The sequence below is a fragment of the Crinia signifera genome, chromosome 1 (assembly GCF_055691185.1).
Source record: "Crinia signifera chromosome 1, ASM5569118v1, whole genome shotgun sequence".
NCBI classification, from domain to species: Eukaryota; Metazoa; Chordata; class Amphibia; order Anura; family Myobatrachidae; genus Crinia; species Crinia signifera.
In genome coordinates, this window is record NC_139217.1 from 244,835,520 (window position 1) to 244,860,612 (window position 25,093).

At 41.5% G+C, this 25,093-nt stretch overlaps 1 protein-coding gene across 2 annotated transcripts in view; it reads left to right on the forward strand.

The window, feature by feature from the left end:
* The window catches only part of ECPAS (Ecm29 proteasome adaptor and scaffold), a 74,639-nt gene that overhangs the window by 6,957 nt on the left and 42,589 nt on the right, over positions 1 to 25,093 (forward strand). For both annotated transcript variants that reach the window (XM_083179597.1, XM_083179593.1), the window contains exons 3-15: positions 1,315 to 1,431; positions 1,949 to 2,067; positions 3,161 to 3,310; positions 3,759 to 3,915; positions 4,771 to 4,910; positions 5,987 to 6,068; positions 7,061 to 7,180; positions 13,706 to 13,791; positions 15,639 to 15,717; positions 17,349 to 17,398; positions 17,485 to 17,551; positions 22,319 to 22,441; positions 23,710 to 23,813. In XM_083179597.1, coding sequence (XP_083035723.1) covers positions 1,315 to 1,431; positions 1,949 to 2,067; positions 3,161 to 3,310; positions 3,759 to 3,915; positions 4,771 to 4,910; positions 5,987 to 6,068; positions 7,061 to 7,180; positions 13,706 to 13,791; positions 15,639 to 15,717; positions 17,349 to 17,398; positions 17,485 to 17,551; positions 22,319 to 22,441; positions 23,710 to 23,813 — 1,394 coding nt within the window. The remainder of the gene's footprint in view (positions 1 to 1,314; positions 1,432 to 1,948; positions 2,068 to 3,160; positions 3,311 to 3,758; positions 3,916 to 4,770; positions 4,911 to 5,986; positions 6,069 to 7,060; positions 7,181 to 13,705; positions 13,792 to 15,638; positions 15,718 to 17,348; positions 17,399 to 17,484; positions 17,552 to 22,318; positions 22,442 to 23,709; positions 23,814 to 25,093) is intronic.

The window sequence follows — 25,093 nt, forward strand, 5'->3', positions numbered from 1 at the left end:
AATAAATTAGTGTGCCGAGCGTAGCGAGGCACCGGGCCCGCTGCGTGGCGAGCGCAGCGAGCCCGCAAGGGGGGGCGATCCACGTCCCCCCCTTGTCGGCATTTCGGCTGTCGGGATTCTGAACGCCGGGATCCCGACCGCCGGGATTCAATACTGAATCCGTCCTGAGTGATGCTGGTGATATGTAGTTATGAAACCTCATATCAGCTCCACATTGCTCCATAAATCTTTTTATTAATGCAATGTTTAAATTTTTTTGTATTTTTGTTTTTAGTGTCCTCAATTACAAGTTTAATGTGTAAAAATAAAAAAATGAGTAATAATAAAAATATATGGACGATGACACATTTGTGACGGACATGTTGTGCAGAGAGATTCCTATAGGTGTGTTTGTGTGTGTGTGTGTGTGTGTGTGTGTGTGTGTGTGTGTGTGTGTGTATCTATCTATCTATCTATCTATCTATAATTAAAAAAAAAAAAAAAAAATTTATATCCAACCAATTGGGTCAATTGATTTCCAACAAAAATTAACCATAGAATATCTGTGTGTGTGCATGTACATGTGGTAAGGAATATAGATTGTAAGCTCCACTGGGGCAGGGACTGATGTGAATGTTCAACTATACTCTGTAAAGCGCTGCGGAATATGTGTGCGCTATACAAGAAACTTAAGAAATAAATAATTTAAATAAAGACACATTCTAGACTGTTTTTAAGTAATGCTTATACTGCAATACTTTTGGTTTTATTGTGGATTTGAAATCAATAATTATACATTTTTAACTGTAAGCCGTGAATTATTTTCACGGCACCTCTAGACCAAACACTTCTTTTATTGAGAAATTAAATTTTTTTTTTTATTTTTTAAATGTAAGTAAATTGTGCTTATGTCATCCTTAACTATGTGGTGAGCGACAGGATTTGCTTCTGGTTGTCCACATATTTTATGATTGGAAGCCATATTGCCTATTACACTGACCTCCTGCAGGTGTCCCATGGCACCCCAGGGTTCTTAGCTGCTGCTGTAAGCTAAATTGCATCCTTGAGATAGAATGATCGACAAGACTGCTAAATACAAAAACTTATAGAAGGTATTTTTATAAAGCCTATAGCTTTCTAAATAAGATTTATAGACTGGCTTTCTAGTTAGCTCATGGGTTAATAAAATTATTTGGAATAAGTCAGGTCTTAAAAATAATCTTAACGTTAAAAAGATTCCCCATCTTGAAATAACTATCAAAGTTGGAGAGCTATGCAAGCATGGAGAGCGAGTCATGGCTATAATGAGGTGTCAATGTTCCTTCATATTTCTAGGTTATGGAGTTACTTGTTCACCTGAACAAAAGGATAAAGAGTCGGTCCAAGATACAGTTACCGGTGGAGACCCTTCTGGTCCAGTACCAAGATCCAGCTGCTGTCTCCTTTGTGACGGTGTGTAAGTTAGTTGCGAAGTGTGGGAAAAGTTGACATCTGACCATTTTGGCTACTTTAATGAATGTACACATATATCATTGACCCTGTGCTACAATAAAGGTTTATTTTTGTAGAATAAGGAAACGCAGGCTTTGCTTTCATCGGCCTGTTTTATTTATTTTTATTAATTTTAAGTTGTGCTTGGGGCATGTTTGCATATTTGTGTTTGGTTTCTTAAAATAATAAATTGCTTTAGACAACCTATGGTAGTATATAGCCATAATAATTATTTAGTTTTCTGGGTGGCTATAAGAATAGAAGCTCTCAGATTGAATCTATATATCTACATTGCAAACATAAGGACAGAAACCTCCATGTTAACTACTCACGCATTCTATACCATTTTTTGCATCAACCTAAAGAAGACAGTAGAGGGCAAAAAAAGTACCCCACAGTAGCGAGACCCTAAATCTATCCATTTCTATATCTGTCCTTAAACAAAAATACAGTTTGAAAACCTTTTATATGTTTTCAGAATTTTACAATAATATACATAAAAATGGGCTATCCCCGTCTACCCATGGAAAATCAGTGTGAACTGGCCCCTACTCTCTTGACTGCAATGGAAGACAAACCTCAACCTCAGCAAGACAGGTGAGTTAGAGGGCAGCTTGGTTGGCTTCTAATATCATAAACGCCATGTATTTGCTTTCAGTATTCCTATGATACGGTTTTACACTCAGTTGTAAAAGAAAATCCAAACCTCGCATTCCCAGAACATTGTGGGCCCCGTAGCAACATTTTGAAGGGGCCCCTCTCACAGTGATTTTAGAGAGACCTCTTCCCCCCCCCCCCCCCCCCCAGCAGGTGTTACATTTTATGCCCCATAGTAGTGCCCTAGTTCACATTATGCCACTATGTACCCCAATTTCCATTATGACATAGTGCCCCAGTTCATATTATTCCACACTATATTGCCTCCACTTTTATATTGTGTGACATTGCAAATCCCATTTTCACATTATGCAACTTTATAATGCCCTCCAGTTCCTTTGTAATATTGTATTACAATAAGCAAGCTCAGTGGCATAACTACGTATATTTTAGGCCCCAAGGTAAAAGTTTGTAAGCACCGCTATGTATCAACTAGTGGTGAAAAATGTATATAACACTTGTGACACTGGGAAGGTGGCCCTAATCCGTGGCAATCTGCACCTATGGTAGCCAGCCCTTGTCTCCAGTTAATCACTGGGGTACTGTTACACGTATTTATTTGAAATGTATGGTAAGTATTAGCTGTTTTTGCACATAGCCCACAAATACTTGACTGCTTTATTTTGCACTGCAGTTTAAATTTTAAGTTTGGACATTTCCCTATATATCACTGACGGATTACCGCTATTTCTTGATTCTCTGGTGGCCCGGTCGGGGAATCCTGAATATTAATCATGTTAAAAAATTCTGTTCTTTTCCGTCAGAATAGGGGTTTGAAATTGAAGAACTTCCCTGTGCAGCATGGCAATCTTTTCTCCATTTCTTCCTCCTTATGCCTATGTAATGGTTTTTACTCAAGTTGTAATGCAATTTAACAATGAAACTGGATTGATTCCCTTACTCAGTTTGTGATTACAAAACTTTCACAACAGTCTAACTTTATTTACTGTTTTGCATTACAGTAGTTTTTCATATTCTAGTCTTCTCTAAATTGTTGTATTTTTTTTTTTTTATTATTATTTTTTTTTTCCAGCTTAATGCATCTTCTGATACCAACTCTTTATCACATGAAATATTCCAAGGAATCCTCCAAATCGACATCCGGATTTAACCTTACAGAAAAACCAAAGACTGTGCAGTTGCTTTTGGATTTCATGTTGGATGTTCTTTTGATGCCTTATGGGTAAGTTGCATTGTTTTGGTTTACATTCAATAATGCCCTCTGCGTCCACCTTTTTGTAAAAGATACAGATTATTTATTTATTAACAGGTTCTTATATAGCGCACACAAATTCCGCAGCGCGTTACAGAGCATAGTTATGAGTAAAAACACATAACGAATTTATATCACAAGACAGTTTAGGACAAGTACATGGTTAATACGGATAGTTGCATCAGGGGACAGGACACTGAAGCAATCATCAGGGTGGCAGTGGTTTATATATTCTAAGAAAGGCACATGAGGAGAGAGGGCCCTGCTCGTGAGAGCTTACATTCTAAAGATTACTGAGACATTGTGTAATATGTCAGTGGCAAGTAATATATGCATGTTCTGTTTTTATTTGTGTAGTCTAATCCCTTCCTTTCAAAAAAAAAATATCCACATTAAGTTCTTGCATTATACTTTGTAGATTTGTGTTGAATGAACCCCAGAATCGACAAAGTACACCTGGACAGGGCTCCTCAACAGGGGGAGTGGGAATCCCACAACCACCTCCTGGTTTAAGTTTTTATGCAGCAAAAAGAGTTGTTGGAGACAATCCATGGACAGCAGAACAATTGGAACAGGTAGTACAATAATTTTCAAATACCTAACAGCACTATACTAGTAACATACCATAAAACCTAATTTGTTTCATGTAATGTTATCAATGTTCTCTTGTATTTTAGGACTTAACATTGATTTGTGCTGACTGTTTTAGTTATGCTACCCAAACCTCAACTATTTAATCAGGCATGACACGGTTAGATGTCCTAAAAGTGTTTGGAATAGTTATATTCTATATATATTCTTTCTTGGGACTCTAGATATACACCAAATGATGGGTTCTATTTACTTTGCCTTGGACTGATCTAAAGTCAATGTAAATATAGTACCAGCCATTTGTCTCCTAACTGTCATTTTGCAAACATCATGTAACATGGCAGTTGGGGCTGGTTATCTATGTCACATTTATCTCCACCCAAAGCTTAGTAAATAGAACTCAATATCCTAAGGAGTTTAACAATTGATGACAACTGTTTGTTAACCTAAGGGGGTGTGCCAGGGCCAAGACCACCATCACCCAGCAATTAGTGTGAGGTCGCTGCAGATGGTGGAGGCCTTATGTAAAACAGGAGCAACTGATTCTAAGAGGAGAACCTGCAAGACAGCGTGGTCTCTCTTCTTTAAGAAAATAATTGCACATTGTACAGTTTACTTGAACATTTGTCTCTGAAGGCTGATATTGCCTTACTGGTATCTGGAATCTCACACTTGTGCATTCTCAGGTATAGTGAAGGTCACTGCAAGAAAAGACTAAATAAATCTCCCCCTGTAATCATAGGACTTTAGATCATTATACCACCAAAAGCTATGTAATTAGACTTGCAATGTACAGGTATCCTATTTATTTTTATTAACTTTGAGTCATTTTCTTGCAGTGTAAGCTGGGAATAGTGAAATTTATAGAGGCCGAGCAGGTGCCTGAGCTGGAATCGGTCATTCACCTCGTTATTGCCTCCAGTGACACCAGACACAGTGTGGCTACTGCTGCAGACCTGGAGTTGAAAAGTAAGCAGAGGTAAGGGACACACAAAGGAAACAAAGCATCTTCACAACAGAGAAAAAAATTATGTAAGCTCGGCTCTTAAACAGCAGCTCATCCCACTGCTGAAATTCCACTATACTGTCACACTGACATCCATGTACAGGAGTTTGTTTTCTTCCTCCTTCAGTGGCTGTTACTTCGCCCTGGGCATTTGTAATTATAGCATCCCACTACAGTCAAAAGGTTGACGCATGAGAACAGTCGACATGTTGTAAATCTACATTGACACTGTAGAGGTGTTCCGCGTCCCCTCCCATGGCTTGCTGCATTTGGCACACTATTCTCCCTCTGCACACTGAGATGGTGAAGTATGAAGAAATTGGTTTAAAAAATAAAATTATGAAAAACTTTGACCTAAGGCAGTGGTCAGGGAACAGGGGTAAATTACCTCATATGGGGTAAAAAGGAAATTCCTCGGGGTAATGGACAGTCGTGCTGCCGAGACACATATGCATACAAATCTATATGTATGCCTGACTAAAATCTATATATATAGATTCTATATGCCTGCCCGGCTGTTTGTGTTACAGTACTGTAGTATACAAGGACCTGGCGCAGTGCATCAGGCCTTCACTGTGTGATGCCCCAGGCCCGCCTCCAAGTCTGCCCGCTTCTTCAGTAGCGTCGACTAGTTGCTATGTCATCTCCGCAGTGCGCAGTCTGTACCAAAGTTTCTTTGCCTGGTTATAGGCATAAAATCAAGGGGGTAACGTCGGCGTAGCTAAATATATTTTGGGGTAAAAGGTTAAAAAGTCCCCTGACCTGAGGCATATCAACCTATTGTGTGTTGGGCAATAGTGGTGGACCGATTCACTGTCTACCTAAATACTGCATACTTTATACAGCCACTAATTAATGTAAATATGAATGTGAATTCTAAAAAGGAAACTCAATATTGCAGTCACCATTGCCCCATCTCAATTATTAAAACCTTTTTTTTAACTCTTTTCATCCATTTTATGACCATAATAAGTGCAAGCACAAACTGTATTGTTTTAGATTTAATGTGAGTACATGCTGTAACTAGTTTTTGTTTTTTTCCCTTTAAGCTTGATTGATTGGAATGATCCGACCATTATCAGCAAGATGTACAAAGTTTATTTGGGAGACATACCACTTAAAACAAAAGAGGTGAGATGATCTTTTACATAATAAGAATGGGTACTTGTTTCCTAGCACGGCGCCCATCGCATCGCATACCATAAGGTATACGATGGTATGCGATGCGATGTTAGCCGTTGTTATACAATTTTTAAATTGTATACCATCGAATTGTATGCATATACAATGGTATACGATTTTTAAATTGTATAAGCACCCTAATGGGTGTTTTCAATGTTAAATGTGCCCCCTATAAGATAAATAATTGTATAAGCACCATAATAGGTGCTTACAATGTTAAAAGCACCCCCACGCCACCCGTACTATCAACGCCAACCCGAAGCATGGCGAGCGCAGCGGTACGCGTCCTTCGACCTTTTCATACCCCACTATCCACGTCTGCGTGGAGTTGCCTTTATATAGTGTGGCGAGCCACGAAGTGTGGCGAGCGCAGCGAGGGGACGCGGAATACATTTGAAGTAATGCGCGTCCCCTCACGGGGCTCGCCACACTTCGGGCTTGGTGGCTCGCTACACTATATAAGATCAACTCCACACCGACGTGGATAGTGGGGGTATGAAAAGGTCATAGGATGCGTACCTCCGCCCCTTGTGGGCTCGTTACGCTCGCCACGCTTCGGGTTGGTGTTGATAGTGGGGGTGCATTTAACATTGTAAGCACCTATTAAGGTGCTTATACAATTAAAAATCGTATAGGGGGACCATTTAACATTGAAAAAACCCATTAGGGTGCTTATACAATTTAAAATCGCATTGTATGCCATATACAATGGTATACAATTTTAAATTGAATACAATGCCATACGACTGAATATCATGGGCGCCGTGCTAGGAAACAAGTACCTAAAAATGTGCTGTAATGTGTAGTAAATTCTGGTCACCAGCGTCCGATCAGTCCTAACCAGAAGGCATTTTTAGTCTTTGTTGCCTATGGAATTGTTTTATAACTAATGATATGACATTTCTATAGAAATATATGAAATCAAAATTTTCTTTTTTCAGGGAAACCTGCTAAAACCTGAACTGAAGAGAGATCCTGTCAGCACCCGTGTTAAATTAAAGATTGTGCCACACTTGTTGAGATCAAGGCTGGCATCCGAGTTATTTCCAGCGAACATACAGGTATGCCAATGGGTTATAGATTGCAGAGATTCTGTAATATGCTAATCCCCAGAAATGAAAGTGTTTAATCTATATACAGTAAGATACATGAATGAGTATTTCTGGAGGATAAAGATCATTTATACAAGAAGAGGAGAAAGGCTGTATGGGGGAACGCACAAATTATTAAAACGTAACATTTATTTGATATGTATTAAGATGCCCTATATCCACATCGAGGGCACTTCATGAATAGCGAAAATAATGAAGAGGTTAAAAATTTACATATATTACACAGACAAAGTAAGTGATAGAAGAATAAAGAGTTGGTGTGTTAAAAACACATTTGTTAGTTAGGGAGCGATGTTAAAGGATAGACTTAAGAATAGATGAGATCCTTTATTTGAGGATCAGTTCATTAAGCCATATATTTGGCAAATAACAATGGAGAAGTATATATTGACAGTAGGTGGTTTATATTACAGTCAGGACCAAAATTGTCCACTTGTGATGGGTAAGTCACTCTCACTGGTTCCCCAATCACAGGTGGTGGCAAGTTAGTGTATTTCGTGTGTTTGTACTTGTAGATGGACACTTCTTGTGAAGGGTGACCCCCTCTCACTGGTTCACCCCTCACAAAGGAGGCGGGTTAGAATAACACTCCTCAATTATTCAGAGGTATTTATATTAAATTCTCTGTCGGGTAGTACTTAATTGTAGTACCCCGTTAGTGCCTTTTAAAATTTTTAATACACAGAAAAGAGAAGAATTTTCCCACACAATTGCCACCAATAGTAATGTATCACCACACTAGTATCTAGTGTTATTTATAGGTATGTCACTCTCACTGGCATTACCTATTAACACTGATAATTGGGTTATGTTACCCTGGAAGTGATAGCAGTGATGCCACTCTCACTGGCATTTCCTGCTAGTCCCAATAGTCATGTACAGTATGATAATATACCAGTGTAGAAGTACTAGAAATTATTGCACAGTTCAGTGTGAAATTCTTATATTACAGCAATTCAAGTGGTATTATTTACTGGCTTAGGTTGCCCTCTAGTGGTTAAACCACATGAATTGTAGGCACACTACTGTTGCAACATTGTATTTAACAAGTGTACTGGATACATTTTCTGCTGCAATATCTTCTATTTCTCATAACTTAAGTCTATCCACGTCCTATCTCATGCAAAAACATTTCATTTCTACCTATAACAATTATAAGGTAAGCTGAGAGGACTTGTCCCTATTCTAACAGATGCCGACGCAGCGTTTCGCTATTAAGCTTTTTCAAGGCCCTTGAAAAAGCTTAATAGCGAAACGCTGCGTCGGCATCTGTTAGAATAGGGACAAGTCCTCTCAGCTTACCTTATAATTGTTATAGGTAGAAATGAAATGTTTTTGCATGAGATAGGACGTGGATAGACTTAAGTTATGAGAAATAGAAGATATTGCAGCAGAAAATGTATCCAGTACACTTGTTAAATACAATGTTGCAACAGTAGTGTGCCTACAATTCATGTGGTTTAACCACTAGAGGGCAACCTAAGCCAGTAAATAATACCACTTGAATTGCTGTAATATAAGAATTTCACACTGAACTGTGCAATAATTTCTAGTACTTCTACACTGGTATATTATCATACTGTACATGACTATTGGGACTAGCAGGAAATGCCAGTGAGAGTGGCATCACTGCTATCACTTCCAGGGTAACATAACCCAATTATCAGTGTTAATAGGTAATGCCAGTGAGAGTGACATACCTATAAATAACACTAGATACTAGTGTGGTGATACATTACTATTGGTGGCAATTGTGTGGGAAAATTCTTCTCTTTTCTGTGTATTAAAAATTTTAAAAGGCACTAACGGGGTACTACAATTAAGTACTACCCGACAGAGAATTTAATATAAATACCTCTGAATAATTGAGGAGTGTTATTCTAACCCGCCTCCTTTGTGAGGGGTGAACCAGTGAGAGGGGGTCACCCTTCACAAGAAGTGTCCATCTACAAGTACAAACACACGAAATACACTAACTTGCCACCACCTGTGATTGGGGAACCAGTGAGAGTGACTTACCCATCACAAGTGGACAATTTTGGTCCTGACTGTAATATAAACCACCTACTGTCAATATATACTTCTCCATTGTTATTTGCCAAATATATGGCTTAATGAACTGATCCTCAAATAAAGGATCTCATCTATTCTTAAGTCTATCCTTTAACATCGCTCCCTAACTAACAAATGTGTTTTTAACACACCAACTCTTTATTCTTCTATCACTTACTTTGTCTGTGTAATATATGTAAATTTTTAACCTCTTCATTATTTTCGCTATTCATGAAGTGCCCTCGATGTGGATATAGGGCATCTTAATACATATCAAATAAATGTTACGTTTTAATAATTTGTGCGTTCCCCCATACAGCCTTTCTCCTCTTCTTGTATAAATACACTGTTTCTGTAGGGAACTGCACCCCCCACGCTGTGGATTCAATATCTGGGGGTCTCTTTTTCCATATTTTTGGATCAAAATCTCGAATAAGGTTGTGCGGGTATATACCCAACCCTGTAAAGGGTTAACCCAAACGGATAAAGATCATTGTATGTTGCTGGAAGGGACCGAAAAGAGTTGGCATTGAATCCAAACATCATGCAGCTCCTCCCCTCTGCAACACCTGGGTTTTGGGGGGTACTTCAGCATCCATGGGATGGGGGGATCTGGGTTTTGTGTGCTTTAGCTAGTAGCACAAAACTTGAGATTCAGTGGCAGCTGAGAAATGCAGGAAATGTGTTCCGTACCTCTACACAGCAGGGCCACCTGACCTACATGTGATTTATACTTAAAGCCCTGTCCTAGTTCTCCTGCTTGCATCCCCACTTAAGAGACCTCCTGAACCCAAGGCGCTCTCGCACAATCACCCTACTAGATGGTGAGTATTGCAGAAGCCATCTTGCCAGGTTTTTCCCTCCGCTCTGGCAGTGTGGAAAATGGCTACAGAGATGGCTACACTTTTTAACTGAAGTCCACAGTGGTGGTTGTGCCATGTGGGGCAGAAAAGAATGGGAACAAACCAATCAAGGTGCTGGCTGCACAATCTGAACCCCCTACCAAGGACATCATCCATTTCTGGTTGTGTTAAAAGGCTGCAGTAGAGGGGGAAGATGCTCCATTTTCCACCCGGAAGCGAAGTATACCATGTCATAAATTGTACTGCTTTCCCTGCTGTATGTTATTGCTCTGCATTCTAGCACCTGTCTCTTGTCCAGAGTACTTTGCATACCTGCATCTGTTTGCTCAGAGTAACAGAATTTTCACTCACAGTACTTTTCTTTGGTAAATGTGGGCCCTTCCCCCTTCACATAACTTGACTCCTGTATCACAGTGAAAACAGATGGTAATGATCAACCGGGATACGGTCATTAGGTCTACAGCAAGATGGTCTACATGCTGAAAGGACGACATGGGGTTTTTAAAAAATTTTGTGCCGACAGGTGGTATTTCATGCCCTCTCACTAGGTTGTGGTGGGAGAATAAAATAGTGTGCCGAGCGTAGTGAGACACCATGCCCGAAGCATGGTGAGCGCAGCAGTGCACTTTAACCTGTGTCCATTCAGGTAAAAAAAAACTGTGAAAAACCCCATGTCGACCTTTTGACTGTCGACTTTGCCACTGTCATCGACCTAATGACCTGTCAACCTAGCATAGGTTTGGCATGCCTACTTAAATATTATACTCCATGACCTATTTATGCTATCCTGCATAAGTGGAAGACCGCAAAACTCCAAGTATACACAGATGTGTTCAACTGGGTACATCTCCATTATCCCCTGCATGGGATTGCCATTGATGTAGCTATTAAATGCCAGTGGCACCTCTTCTCATCCAAACAAGTGCTCACTACCTTATGTGCGAGATCCCATTGCCATCAAATTCAGTGGTGCTGTCCTCAAGCGACTGAGGAAAGGCATTTGCTGGAAATTGAATTGAGCCCACCTTAATTTTGTTCTCGGTGTAAAGTTTCCACTTCACATATGATGTATGAAGAATACAAAAAGTGACTGCGTTACTAGTATTTATTATATAAATATATATTCTATGTAGATTTTGCTGAATTCCTCTGAAAATCCAAGCCTAACCTATTTCACATGTATAGTTAAATGGTTTTTAATAGTGTAGTTTACATTACACCACAAAGAAGTATCCCTTTTATATATTTTAATCCAGAAAGTAGAGCCCCTTATACGTGTTATGTCACTCAGCAGAGCCCCTTCACCTTATTTTGCCGCAATTGACTGTTACCCGGCGTACCTTTTTTGTTATGCCTAACCACGGAACGGCTCCTCTGTACTGTGTAACGTGTCCGTTAACAGTCACTCTGGAGAGGTGTTATGATGATGACCATGGGAGCCAGGGAGGTAGAGCTCACTCAGCTCAGCCAGAACAGTGCACTGCATGCAGAAGTAGCCAGGCACCCACTGCAAAGATGTATATTAGTAACGTACTTTGCGGCAGGTGCTCTACAGCGGCAGACTGTTCTACTCTGATGCACCACCCTCGTTACTGCCCTGCTGCTTTCCCTTCTCTTGTCTTAGTGGAGTGTTTCACAGAGAACTGTGGATTTTGACATGAGGACCTTGGGATGTCTTTTCCATCAAGGCTTCTAGCTGACCTTTCAGTAGGGTTGATCACTGTTGGGATGTGAGTTTCTTCATTGGGCTGTACAGAGCTCTCTGTCCTGCAGCTCCTTTGCATGCTTGTTCTGTTTTGCGACCTTGTTTTTTTTAATCTGGGGCCATGTAGATTACACTCTGCTTACAGTGGTTGGCTTTCTACTAAGGGGATGGTATTCTCCTTTCCCCTATTTCAGTCTCTGGGATGCTATGTGATGAGGCTGTGGTGGCTCTAATCTTGGTTTTCTGTAGTTGCTTATCCAGTAAGGCTGGTTGTGCATACTTTGCAGCTGGAGCTGCTATGTGGTCTGGCAGCCCCATTCATGTCTGCCACTCTCCAGGTTACATTAATATAGAGCCTGATCCAAGTGTGTGCTTCTGGATTGACAGTCTTGGCTACCCTAACATTTTAATTTAATCATTGGGTGTATTAGGGGACTAGATAGTTCTTTGGAGCCGGTGATTTCTTTACTTTACTTTGTGTTTTCCTCTTTCATCCATAAGGTACGCTGGAGTCATAATGATGGGGTATAGACAGGTGGTCAGTGTAGCTGAGCATTTTTTTGTGTGTGCAAAAGGAGCCTTGTTGGCTCTGTGTGTCATCAGCTTAAATGTGCAAATTACATTACTCCTGAATATCTGTAACTCTGCATATGTGCAGTTCTTCATAACCTTTCATTCTCAGGTAGTTTATTCTGACCTGTGTCTGGTCCTGTTGCCTGTCACCTTGAATTGGTCTTAGCAGTGCACTGCTTGAGACCCATTTCTCTTTGGCTCATTGTTCTTGAGATGGTAGTCCGTGGATTTTTCAGGTAAGGACTGCACCATTCCCTTTGGAATTCTGTGTGGTGGCTGCTGGTTTGTTCCATTGCTCCTGTTGATTCATTGATACGTTTTTTTTTTCTGGGCTCTCGACCATATTTCTTCTGCAGAGGTGTCAAGTACCTTGCTTGGTTTTTTATCAGTCCATGTTGCTCTGTTTAGCAGGTATTTTGGTAGTAACCATGAGAGGTACGACCATGCTGGAGTCTTGGGGCCTGATTCAGACCTGTTCGCACGGCCGTTCAGTTAAGCCTCCGCCGCCCTGCTCCATTAAAATTCCGCCTTGCGAATTAATGTGCTTGCTGAGATGGATGTGTACAGGCGCACATATGTTCGCAGCCATGAAAATATGTCCAAAATCCTTTGTAACAGGCTGACCATTGAATGATTGTTACACTGGCCACAAGTCCTTGCAGGTGCCGCATAGCCCACGACTTGGTGCTGTGATGAAGAACGGGCACATCTGGGCTGCTGCTGGTATCCCAAACCCTCCCCTAACAGGATTAGGCACGCCTGCGTTTTACCTGTCATACTCCACTTTTTTTTCCCAGCACACCCAGGGTTTTCTTGGCACTACCATGAAACTGACAGTTCACACGATCATTCACCTTGCAGGAGTTAATCGCAGCCGAGCGCCGCACGTGCATTGCGGCCAATGCGCATGCGCAGTTCATCGATAATCATCCTCCATGCTAATTTGTGGCCGAACGAACAGGTCTGAATCGGGCTCTTAGTGCCACACACAGAGAGTGCAGGCACACTCTCCAAACATTTACTAAGCATAATTGTAGTCCTTTTACAATTAAATGAAATTTCTAATACATAATTGTAGGCAAAAATATGGCCTTACCCACCCCTGTCCATGTAACCTTATCATTGGGTGAGTCCATAACATTCTAAAGGTAAAACAGTAGGCAATAGAGTGAGTAAATGAAACCTGTATGAAAGAAGCCTAATGATGTATTTCTTTGTCATATTTGTCAAATCTAGAAAAGGAAAAATGTTGTGAAAATCTCTGTGTGATTCTTATTGCAGGTGGTCTATGATGGCCTGTTTGGTGGAAACACAAATGCCAAATTAAGATTGTTATCTTTGCAATTTGTGCACCATATCTGTACAACGTAAGTAAATATCACTTCTAAACATTTTTTGCGTGAAATGAGCACCAAGAATTAACAAACATCACAATGGACAACAACTTGAGGGGACACTGTGTCCCCATTATGGATTAATAATCATATAAATGTTAACGATTATCACAAAAATCTTTTATTTTGTCTTCCATCCTTCTGGGGGATACTGCAAAACCATGGGGGCATTCTGAGGCTGCCCTGAGAGGAGGCTATGCTCAGCCAAGGCTGCATGGATAACTGGTATCTCTGTAAAAAGTTTGAAAGAAAGAAACAGGTGTCCACTTTGCTGGGGCTGCTTTGCCCAAGAGGCGCTAAATGATCTGCTAGACCAGTGGTTCCCAACCCTGGTCCTTAAGTATCCCCAACAGTGCACGTTTTCCAGGTCACCCAGCAGGTGCACTCATTATTCAGACACATTTTAAAAGATCCACAGGTGGAGCTAATTATGTCACTTGTAATTCTGTGTGGAGACCTGGGAAACGTGCACTGTTGAGGACCAGGGTTGGGAACCACTGTGCTAGATTGAACAACAAAATGCTGATAATCGTGGTTCTGTTCTGAATTGTACACCTGATTGGTAGTTATGATCCCTCTAGCAATGGACTGTTTGGTCGCAGGGAAACCCATCTTGTGTTTGTTGTACAAGATAAGACTGTAGTGTACACACAGTACGCTTTTGGCTGTGGCTGACTTTGACTATGCAATTTCTCTTGAGCTCCCCTGAACCATACAGTCTTGACTATGTTCTATTTTGCTCATGGACAAATACATTACAAGTGATATTGAGGGTTATTCTGGTTCACTCCTGGCAAATTCCTTCTTAAATGGACAATACCATGTGCACTGCAGGTGTAGATGTAAAATGTACAGAGAGCATTAGATTTGGGTGAGTTTTATATTGTTTCTGTGCAGGGAAAATACTGGCTGCTTTATTTTTACACTGCAATATAGATCTCACTTTGAAGTAAAACCCCACCCAAATCTAACACTCTCTGCACATGTTACATCTACCCCACCTGCAGTGCACATGGCTTTGTCCATTTGAGAAGGAATTTGCCAGAAGTAGTTAACCAGAATAACCCCCTATTTATGCAATACCAACTTTGCGTGGCCGGGCATCCGTATCGCAAGCAGGATTAACATAATGCGATTTTGGCTAACATTCTGTACGATCTAGTTAAAATTTTAATACAAAATCGCACCACGTGTACATACATAGGGACTGATTCGGGATCGCTCATAGTGATCAGTATTAGGCCACAGCCCGAATATTTGGGGTTTGCGCATGCAAAGAAATATCAGCGAATGGTTTGGGTGAGTTATACATTTGCCAAGCTATCGGGGAGGGAGGGGGGAGGAAGCAGGGAACGCCCAGTATTTTATGTGCATAGGCGTACCCCTGGGAAAGCAGGCGGGTCAACGCCTGCTGGGGTGGGTGGCTGACATCACATTGATGTCTGTGCCCACCCCTTCCTTGACGGAGAGGCAAGTCACACCCCAAGGCAAAGCCTCCAGTGCATTGCAGGAATAACGGTCTTGGTTTAAACTTGGACACCACTTTAACAGAAGAAACAAGGACCAAAAACAAAATGTGGGGAATTATGTGAAAATGCAACCCATACAGGACACTTGTCTCGCATGGTCGCACTAGATGTAACCATACCAGACTAGGCTTATTCTTTATTACCGAAATATGCAAATTTTATCTTTTTTATCAATAGAACTAAATGTAGCTTTTTTTTCTTAGTCCGTTGTGTCGGTTTTAATCATTTTAGTTTGTTTTTACAGATAAGCATTTCTAATTTTAACCACTAATCTCATTTGTGTCATTGCAGCTGTCCGGACACTAAAATAAAACCTCTAGGCCCAATGCTACTGAATGGACTCACAAAGCTGATTAATGAATATAAAGAGGCAAGTGTTCTTTTTTGGGGGCATAATTGCTTGTAATGATATGATGTAATTATCAATACTTAAAGCCCAAACTTTAGCAATAGGGACAACCAGAGGCTGTAGCTGCTCACACAGTGTAGCATAGCCCAAAACAAATATGGCCGCCGTATATGTGCATATAATATATGCATATATGCGGCGGCCATATTTGTTTTGGGCAATGCTGCCGTTTGTGACCAGGCTGGGCTCCGGGCGCTTGGAACCAAGGTAGGCGGCCCAGTCAGAGTGAAATCTGGTATGGCCCAGTTTCCCAGTGGGCCAATCCGCCTCTGGGGACAACCAGAGAGAGCCGCAAAGTGAAAAAATTTGAATACATCCAGATAGCTGGAAGTGAGTTTTTTTTGCCATGGGATAACAGATAAATTGGGGTTATTTTGCCACCCTGTTAGTTTTATTGATTGGGGTTCTGCATACTATCCGTAAATGGGCTTTAGGCCACTTCTACTGCAAACCAGCCATTATTTGGCTGTAAGGAATATATATATATGAAAGATCTGCTTCTAAATCCTGAATTTTAATTGTGTTTGTCTAATGTTGTAAAGGGTGATTCTTTTACTAGCCATAAATTGGTAGTATAAGCAACTTTTAAAATGTTGGGCATAAACATGTTCAAAAGCACCAGCTCTATTGGGGCATATATACAGGAAGATTTTTGCTTAATTTCTAAGCAATTTAGCTAAATCGCTTAGAAATTACGCACAAATCGCTCAGTGTGTACACTTCATGGCGATGCGTTGCCCTGCTCCGTCCCTATCCCCGGTCCTAGATCATTCAGGCACGCAGCATATGTCTAGTCAGATCGCTTAACAAGAGACTGCCAACTGCCCGTGTTTTAAGAAGCGATCTATTTCCATCCTCGTGTAATACCCACCCACTATTTACTTTTTTTTGGGGGCGTAACACCAATCTCCTATACTAAATCGCTGAGCGCAAATCTCTTAGCTTGGATGGGAGATCTATACTATGGAAACATCTCCCACACTTAATTACTCAGAGCAGACCTCTTGCTCAAATCTCACTCCGTGTATGTCCCATTAGAACCAAATGCTTGGTAAATAAATTCCAAAGAGCCTGAGTTAAAGTTCCATACACACTGGGCGACTATGCCCAGCGTTTATACCATCACGATCATCACTGGGGGAAAGCCACTCAGTGCATATACACTGAGTGGCTTTCCCCCTGCCTGACGCCGTCAGCTGTGGGAGGTCGGCTTGGCATCGCGCAGCACTATGCAAAGCCGTCCTCAAAGCTGCTCATCTGCTGGTTTTACCTGCTTCTGACAATATATTTAGCTCAGAAATTATTATACTATGTTCTTCAGTTGTGTAATTTTTTAAGGTATCTGTGTATGCATTTTACATGCATACCGTTATTTATGCAGCTTGTTTTCATATACATATTTTTATATTTATATATTCCCATTAATGTGGACAATTAATATATATGTGAGTCTAAAATACTGGTTCCAGCTCTAACTGTAGAATGTCCACCTAACATTGCCCTCACGGTTTCACTTACACTGCATTGGGTAACTGTAGCATCCCCCCATGAAGTAAAGAAATACAGTAGTTTGAATTTTGTTTCTTTTAAAGGATCCAAAGTTGCTCTCCATGGCATATTCTGCAGTTGGCAAGCTCTCCGGGTAAGTGAAAGGCTCCTTTTACTACAACACAGTTTAGCAGACATTGTTTTGAGCAGTGAGTGACCATGTCTTTAACTTCTGTCTAGACGAATGCCTCAGCTTTTCACAAAGGACCTAGCTTTAGTTCAGCAATTCTTTGAAGCCATGAGGAAGGTAAGACCATTGTATATCAGACTTGATAACCACCAACAGGTGTATATTATTTAGGTGATAGTCCAGGTTCAATGGTGTTATTGAACAGACGTGTTTTTTTTTTATTTTTTTTTATATATCCTTAATTATACTTAATTATAGACCGAATGTTATGTTATATGCAAATGTTGCTGTTCCAGTAGGGCAGATAATTTGTCCATAACAAGACCTTTTGGAATACCCTATATATTAAAAATCCATGGATTGTTTTATCTAGCCCTTGTGGGGATCACACTCGCACTTTCTTGTCTACTGCTTTCTCTGGACCCCACTGAATGCTGTAATGCAGAATGCATTGGGGGTTATGTCAGAACAGGAAACGTGCTATTACTAGGACATCACCTCAGTGATAAGCAATCCAAGGTAAATGCAGGGCAGACATGAATCCAGGGCTATGTCAGCCAGTCTGTACTAGTATTAGGTGCAGTTTGCATTGACTGCTTCTAAATGTGGGGAATCTAAATGGCGTTCTCTGGGAGGATACATTTTATACAAATACACGCATTGGTATTGCTGTTCTCTCAAGAAAAACAAACAAAAAAAACTAGTGAGAGATTGTGGTAAATGCTTTTTGCTTATTTTCGTGAACAATCTTGGGGGTTATTTACTACACTGCTGCTCTTCAGAATCTCAGCTTTTATATATTCCTGCATAATTTAAAATCAGATTCTAATGGTGCCCATAAACTATGGCAATATTGCAGGCAATCCTTCGATTTTGACCACATTTATGCGATAAATCGAAGGATTGTATGCACGTCGAATGGGTGACCATATGCGATGGTCATGCTGCACATAATACCAATGGTCATGCTGCACATAATATTTATCAAATTGCATGAGTGATCTCATGTGAATTTTAACCACATGCAATTGCTCTCAATGCGGGCGGCAGGAGCGCTGGTGGCAGGCGGCAGTGTAGTGCAGCAATAGGCTGGTGGGCGGCGGGGCTCAGTGAATTTGAAAAAACAATCTAAAACACTGGGCGGTCCTCTGGCTGGGAGAGAGCTCTCTAAGCCAATCAGCAGCTGCCTGAATGTGAGGCCTCTAATTGGCTGTGTTACATTTTGTTCAAATTCTGCTGCTGCCCACCAGCCTTCTTGCACAGCGCTGCGTTAAAACCACGGTTGCCGCCAGCAGATGGCAAGCGATGGGACAATCGCATTGCGATGTCCCATCGCTATCTGTGTATGGGCACCATAAGAATAAAAATTGGTAGCATTATAAACAATCAGTCTGTCCTTTTCTAGAATGCAGTCCAGAAATGGAAGCTAGAAATCTGGTTACTATAGCACCACACCACTTTTTTTATTTTTAGAACATTTAGTAAATTTATCACTTATATCTTTATTGGTTACTTTTTAGGCACTGTGTGTGATAGGATCACAAGTAGGATTATAGGGTATGGAATATAAGTTAAGGCTTTTCAATAACAATGCAAAATAACTGGCTTACATTTTCATTTTGTAGGCCCCCAAGAAAAGTGCACTAATAAGTAAATGTGAGCGGGTTTGGATTTATTTTATTGGCTGTCCAGAACATGAGAGCTGATGGCCAAGAAGATGTTGTGAGATCAGAGTAAAATTTAGTAAATCCAAACTAACTCATCTCTAATAATAAGCAGAGGCGAAATCCTTTAAACACATAAAATGTAGAAAGGTCTTTTAACATGAATTTTCCATAACCCAATGATTAAAGTACAGGGGCACCTTGCCTACCAAAGAAGTAATTAGTGCGCACATGGATCGAAGAAAAAAAAAAATCATGTGCTTGATATATTTATTCTCTAGATACTGGATGGTAGCGTTCACTATTCTACATCTATGGTAGCTATATATGCATGAACTGTGTGTGTATGGGATTGAATGATTCCTTGTTACATAAACTATATACATATGTCAACGACTGTCTCGCTGTCTTGCTTGCTTTCAGTGTGACTATTAAATTGGCCTAGCCAGTGATCAGGCAGTGCAATAAAGGTGGGTATTCAATCCCGGCCGCTATTTCCACCAGCTGGAAATAGCAGCCATTTCCGCCATTATTAGGTGGAATGTCATTCAACCTATTCAATGTGGGGTCCGTTCTTCCGACTGGCGGAATATATTCTGACAGTCAAAGTCCCATCAGCGGTGAAAACAGGCACTGAAAGTCAAACTGCTGTGGATTCAACAATCCAGTGGCCGTTACCAACAATACAGTTTCACCTCCATAGGGATTGCAGACTGTTGGACGTTATTTACACCAGGCGGAAATAACAGCCAGGATTGAATACCCCCCAAAGTGTAGACTTCCTTTAAAGCATGAAAGTGCCTGTTTTTTTTAATTGTCTATAGAGAATGGCATTAGGATATTTAACATGATAGTAACCAGTCTTCCCACACCTAACAAAGGAACACCACCCAAGTAAAGATGTTGTTGGACATATTCAATTAACTCCTTTTATATCTGACCCATAAATAATGTGAATTTATTTTTTTATGCGAGTTTATGGCTCCACGGGATTGTATTTGTAATCTACATGGAGATACCCTATTTGTCAATTTTGTCAATGTCTATATTGATATGATTGGGACAGAAGTGTAATAATCATAACTAGAAATAGCTGTAAATACTGCATATGAAAGTATAATAAAGCCAGACAATGTCCTTCTATAATGGTAATAGTTTTGAAATGTGACATTTTAGTAGATTACAGTTCATAGAATGTAACCCAAGTCTACATCCGGGTAATAGTGTGTTTCTTGTAAGCGTAGTAAGAGCTCAGGATAATGGTGATATATAAAGCCAGTGTCTTATGCGGCACAAGCAAGGAGCAGCTCACAGCTGATCTAATGGTCCCAAACCCCACAGAGATCAGCGGAGCAAAGGGTTCATTGCCAAACTGATGGTAGTGGCTGATAAGTTAATGACGTAACCTTGCATATGCTTGAGGGCGGTAATAACCTGCTGATGTTAGATCATATCCCTCCAGACACAGTTTAAAGCTGGATACACACCAAGGGCCTGATTCAGGTTGGCTCGATAGGCAGCGTACATTCCCTACTTAGCGAGCACCTAAAAGCCACCCACGCCGAAATCCCTTCATAAGCATGCAAGGGGATGTGTTCTCTCACATGTGGCTGCTAGCAGGAGAAATCATTCGATGGTCGCTCACCAGCAAATGATTTCTCCAGTCTAAACTAACTTTTATTACAGCCGCTATCTGCCGAAAAGGAGCTGAGGCTAACTTCATGTGATGTCAGCTGCCTGCCCCACACAGACATCAGACCAGCTTGGGGGACTGCCCAGTGTTTTCATGGGGACACCCATAACATGCTCATCACTCCCCTGCAGCAGTGCCTTGCCTGCCTCCAGCCCCCCCCCCCTTAGTGTGTGTGTGTGTGTATGCCTCAGCGAGTGCGATATTCTCTGAAGGCGTTCGCACATGTGCAAATATGTGTGTGTGTGCAGAGCGCCCACCATCGGAACAGGGCCGAATTTGGACCTGGACAAATGGGTCTGAATCAGCCCCCTAAATGACCTGTGTACCCAGCTGATGCAATGGAACCATATGTTGTGCAGTCCTTACACACTGCGCCATCTGGTGAACGGCTCATTATATATTGTTTCCCACTGTATTCCAAAGCCTGGGGTTGTCACATCTGAGCAGCATGTAGGGCCATCTTTAAAATGTGATGGACGACACCGGAGAGCATGAATAGTGCGTACACACGGCATGATTTATTACGATTTGCTGCTAAACGGCTAATTATAAAAAAATGTTTTTAAAAATCATGCAGCCTGTACTCGGCTTAAGATCACCATGGCATTTAGATTTGGATCATGGGAGTCATGAGTGCCCGGGGGTACTAGGGCTGTCTTTCACATGTGTTTTTATTCCATTGGTGGGAGGGCTCTTTTTTTCCTGCTGAAGCCCAGCATGGAGGAGCAGAAGGCATCTCCTTTAAAAGGTTACAAGGTTGACATTGACAAAATATCGACAAATGAAAAGGTTATAATGAGTTTTTCACATTTTATGTCATTGTTGACACCTGAGCATGTGGACCCCAAATGAATGTGCTGCGTACTCGCCATGCTTCGGGCCTTGTACTTCGCTGCACTTGGTGCACTTTACCGTCTGTGAGGATGGTAATGAAAAAGTAAGAAAAAAAAAAATAAAAAAACTGAGAAACTTGTCTCAACCTTTTTTGTCAACGTAGACCTTGTACATGTCAGCCTTTTGGTATCGACTTATGTCAGTCATGTGGATACCCTTGATCTCGTCACGGTAATCCCACACTGCATTATACACTTTTGTTTCTGTATTACTCTACAGAACTATGTTTTGGGCACAATATTTTGAGAACACCCTCACAGTAGCACTGCCCCTCCCCCTCCCATCCCCTTTCCTAGAGCAAGCCACTGGTCCTCTACATCTTGCTATCATGCAGTCTGCTGAACAGCAACCATTTTTCAATTCATAGATCATGCCTTTGGACCCCTAAAGTAAAAGTATTCTTATTCCGTTTATGGATATGATTGCATGTGTATTTGAGAAATTGCAAGTGTTTGGCGTGAACTGAAAACCAACGACCTCATATGTGAGAAGTGTCTTACTAACTGATTATGAATGCAATAATTTACTATACTGTGGTAAATGTCATTAGTTGTGCTATAGTCTTTAGACTGCTCTCATCCATACGGTATTCCTTATTTCAGTACACCAACTAGTCTTGTATATTATTTTCAGGAAGATATGGATGTCAGGCTTTCCATCCAGGAGGCTTTGTCCATGATGGTTGGCGCTTACACAAATCTGGAGGGGGCTCAACTGACTCTCATGGAAGCACTTGTGGGTTCTTACTTAGTGAAGGTATGATCAAATTTGTAGTCTCTCAAAGAAAGCTACTCCTGCTTCTTTTAAAAGGAAAAAATAAAGAAAAAAAGGTACTCTTTACCTAGTACGGCGCCCGTCGCGGGCATCGCGGGTACATTTATGTATGGCCGCGACGCGACCGACGCGATGCCCGCGATTTCCCATTGAAACCAATGTAAAACATGAAAATCGTGTCGGTCGCGTCGCGGCCGGCCATAAACGTACCCGCGATGCCCGCGACGCGATGCTCCCGATTTCCCATAGGAAGCAATGTTAAAAGCCGCGATGGACCCGATTTTAGTGTTAAATGCCTCAATCCACCCGATTTGGCCATAGGAATCAATGTTAAATGGGCCACAGAGCCCATTAACCCTTAAATGTCCCCCCAAATTTTTAACGCCACCCCACGATCCACGCCAACCCGAAGCGTGGCGAGCCCGCGAGGGGCGGCGGTACGCGTCCTCCGACCTTTTCATGCCCTACTATCCACGTCGGCGTGGTGTGAGAATATAATAGTGTGGCGAGCGCAGCGAGCCACCGAGCCCGAAGCGTGGCGAGCGGACGCGGATACCTTCACAGTTATACGCGTCCCCTCGCGGGCTTCACAGGTGTCCGTGGCGACCCGGACACCTGTGAAGCCCGCGAGGGGACGCGTCTACCTGTGAAGGTATCCGCGTCCCCTCGCGGGGCTCGCTGCGCTCGCCACGCTTCGGGCTCGGTGGCTCGCTGCGCTCGCCACACTATTCTATTCTCACACCACGCCGACGTGGATAGTAGGGCATGAAAAGGTCGGAGGACGCGTACCGCCGCCCCTCGCGGGCTCGCTGCGCTCGCCACGCTTCGGGTTGGCGTGGATCGTGGGGTGGCGTCAAAAATTGGGGGGGACATTTAAGGGTTAATTGGGCCTAATTCAGGGTTAATATGGCCAAATCGGGTCAATTGAGCCATTTAACAGTGAAATCGCGGTCAATCAGCCTTTTTAACATTGTTCCCTATGGGAAAATCGCGGTCATCGCGGGCATCGCGACCATCCAATTTTACCCGCGATTACCGCGATCACCGCGATTTTTACCCGCGATGACCACGATTTTGATCGTTGGCGCCCTTCTAGGTAAAGAGTACCGAAAAAAATAATCCTTCTATCAACTTTGTTGAATCTTTAAGCATTTCACTTGTGTTCAGTGAAAGCCTAAATGTAAGAGCCGTTGAACACTGATTTATAGCGTTTGACCCATTCACTTTGTGCCATGTTATTTTATCTTTAGCCAGAGGTCCAGGTTCGACAAGTAGCAGTGAAATTTGCAAGCAGTGTCTTTACCCCTGACCATATCCCTTCAAGATACTTGCTTTTGCTTTCTGCTGGAGACCCGTAAGATTTGCTTACTAAAATTATTTATTTTTAAGTGTTTCATTTCAGATTGTGTGTGTGTTTAATATACAGCTACTATTTTATTTATTAACCGTTTCTTATATAGCACACTCATATTCCGCAGCACTTTACAGTGAATATATTTTATTTAGTTATTTACAGTTTCTTATATAGCGCAGCAGATTCCATTGCGCTTTACAATTGTAGACTGTGATCAAACAAACTGGGTAACTGACAGGCTTTAAGGTTAGTGGGCCCTGCTGCAAGCTTACAATCTATAGGATCATAGGAGGGAAACACAAGGACAGGCACCAGTAATTGCATAGCAGTCCCACCAAGTTACAAGTCCAGAAATGAAGCTATACAGCTATAAGTGCCTCAGAGTGTTATGCGTGTGGAACTTAAGGTGGCCATACACATGCTGATTTATCTACAGATCTGTCTGGTTGGAACAAAAACATGGTTATGGATGAGAGCAAATGACAGTTGACCATTTGCTTGGAAATGCTGGAAAACTGACAAACTGTCACTCATCCATAACCATGTTTTTGTTCCAACGAGCCAGATCTGAAGATAAATCTTACTAGTGTATGGGTACCTTTAAACATGATAGGCTTGCCTGAAAAGGTGAGTTTTCAGGGAACGCTTGAAAGTTTGTAGGCTAGTAGAGAGTCTTATTGTGCGTGGAAGGGCATTCCATAGGGTGGGGGCAGCCTGATGAAAGTCCTGTAATAGAGAATTAGAGCTAGTGATCCATGCAGCAGAGAGATGCAGATCTTGTGCAGAGCGGAGTGGTCGAGATAAAAGATATTTTGGGATAAGTAAGGAGATATAAAACTATTAACCATACTGCACCAGCATATATGTGAGTAGAAGTATTTTAAATTGAATGCGGTAAAATACACGCAACCAATGGAGGGACTGGCAGAGCGGATCAGCAGACAATGAGCGTCTTGCTAGGAAGATCAGCCTCGCAGCAGCATTTAAAATGAATTGCAGTGGTAGAGTCAGTTCTTGGGAAGATCAGTTGGGAGACTATTGTAATAATCAATGCGGGATATAATGAACGTTATTATGAAATAATTTAAAGTGTTTTTATTAACTAGACCGGTCACAGTTCTGATCTGGGACTATTGTTGTGTAGTAGATTTTAGGCATCTCATACTGCAGCTTCTTTATGGCTAGAAATGTACTTGGATGACTTTCAGTACTATCTCTAAAGCCCTGTGCACGCGTTGAGATATTGGGCAATTTGACTAGATGCACTGGAGATTTTGTCT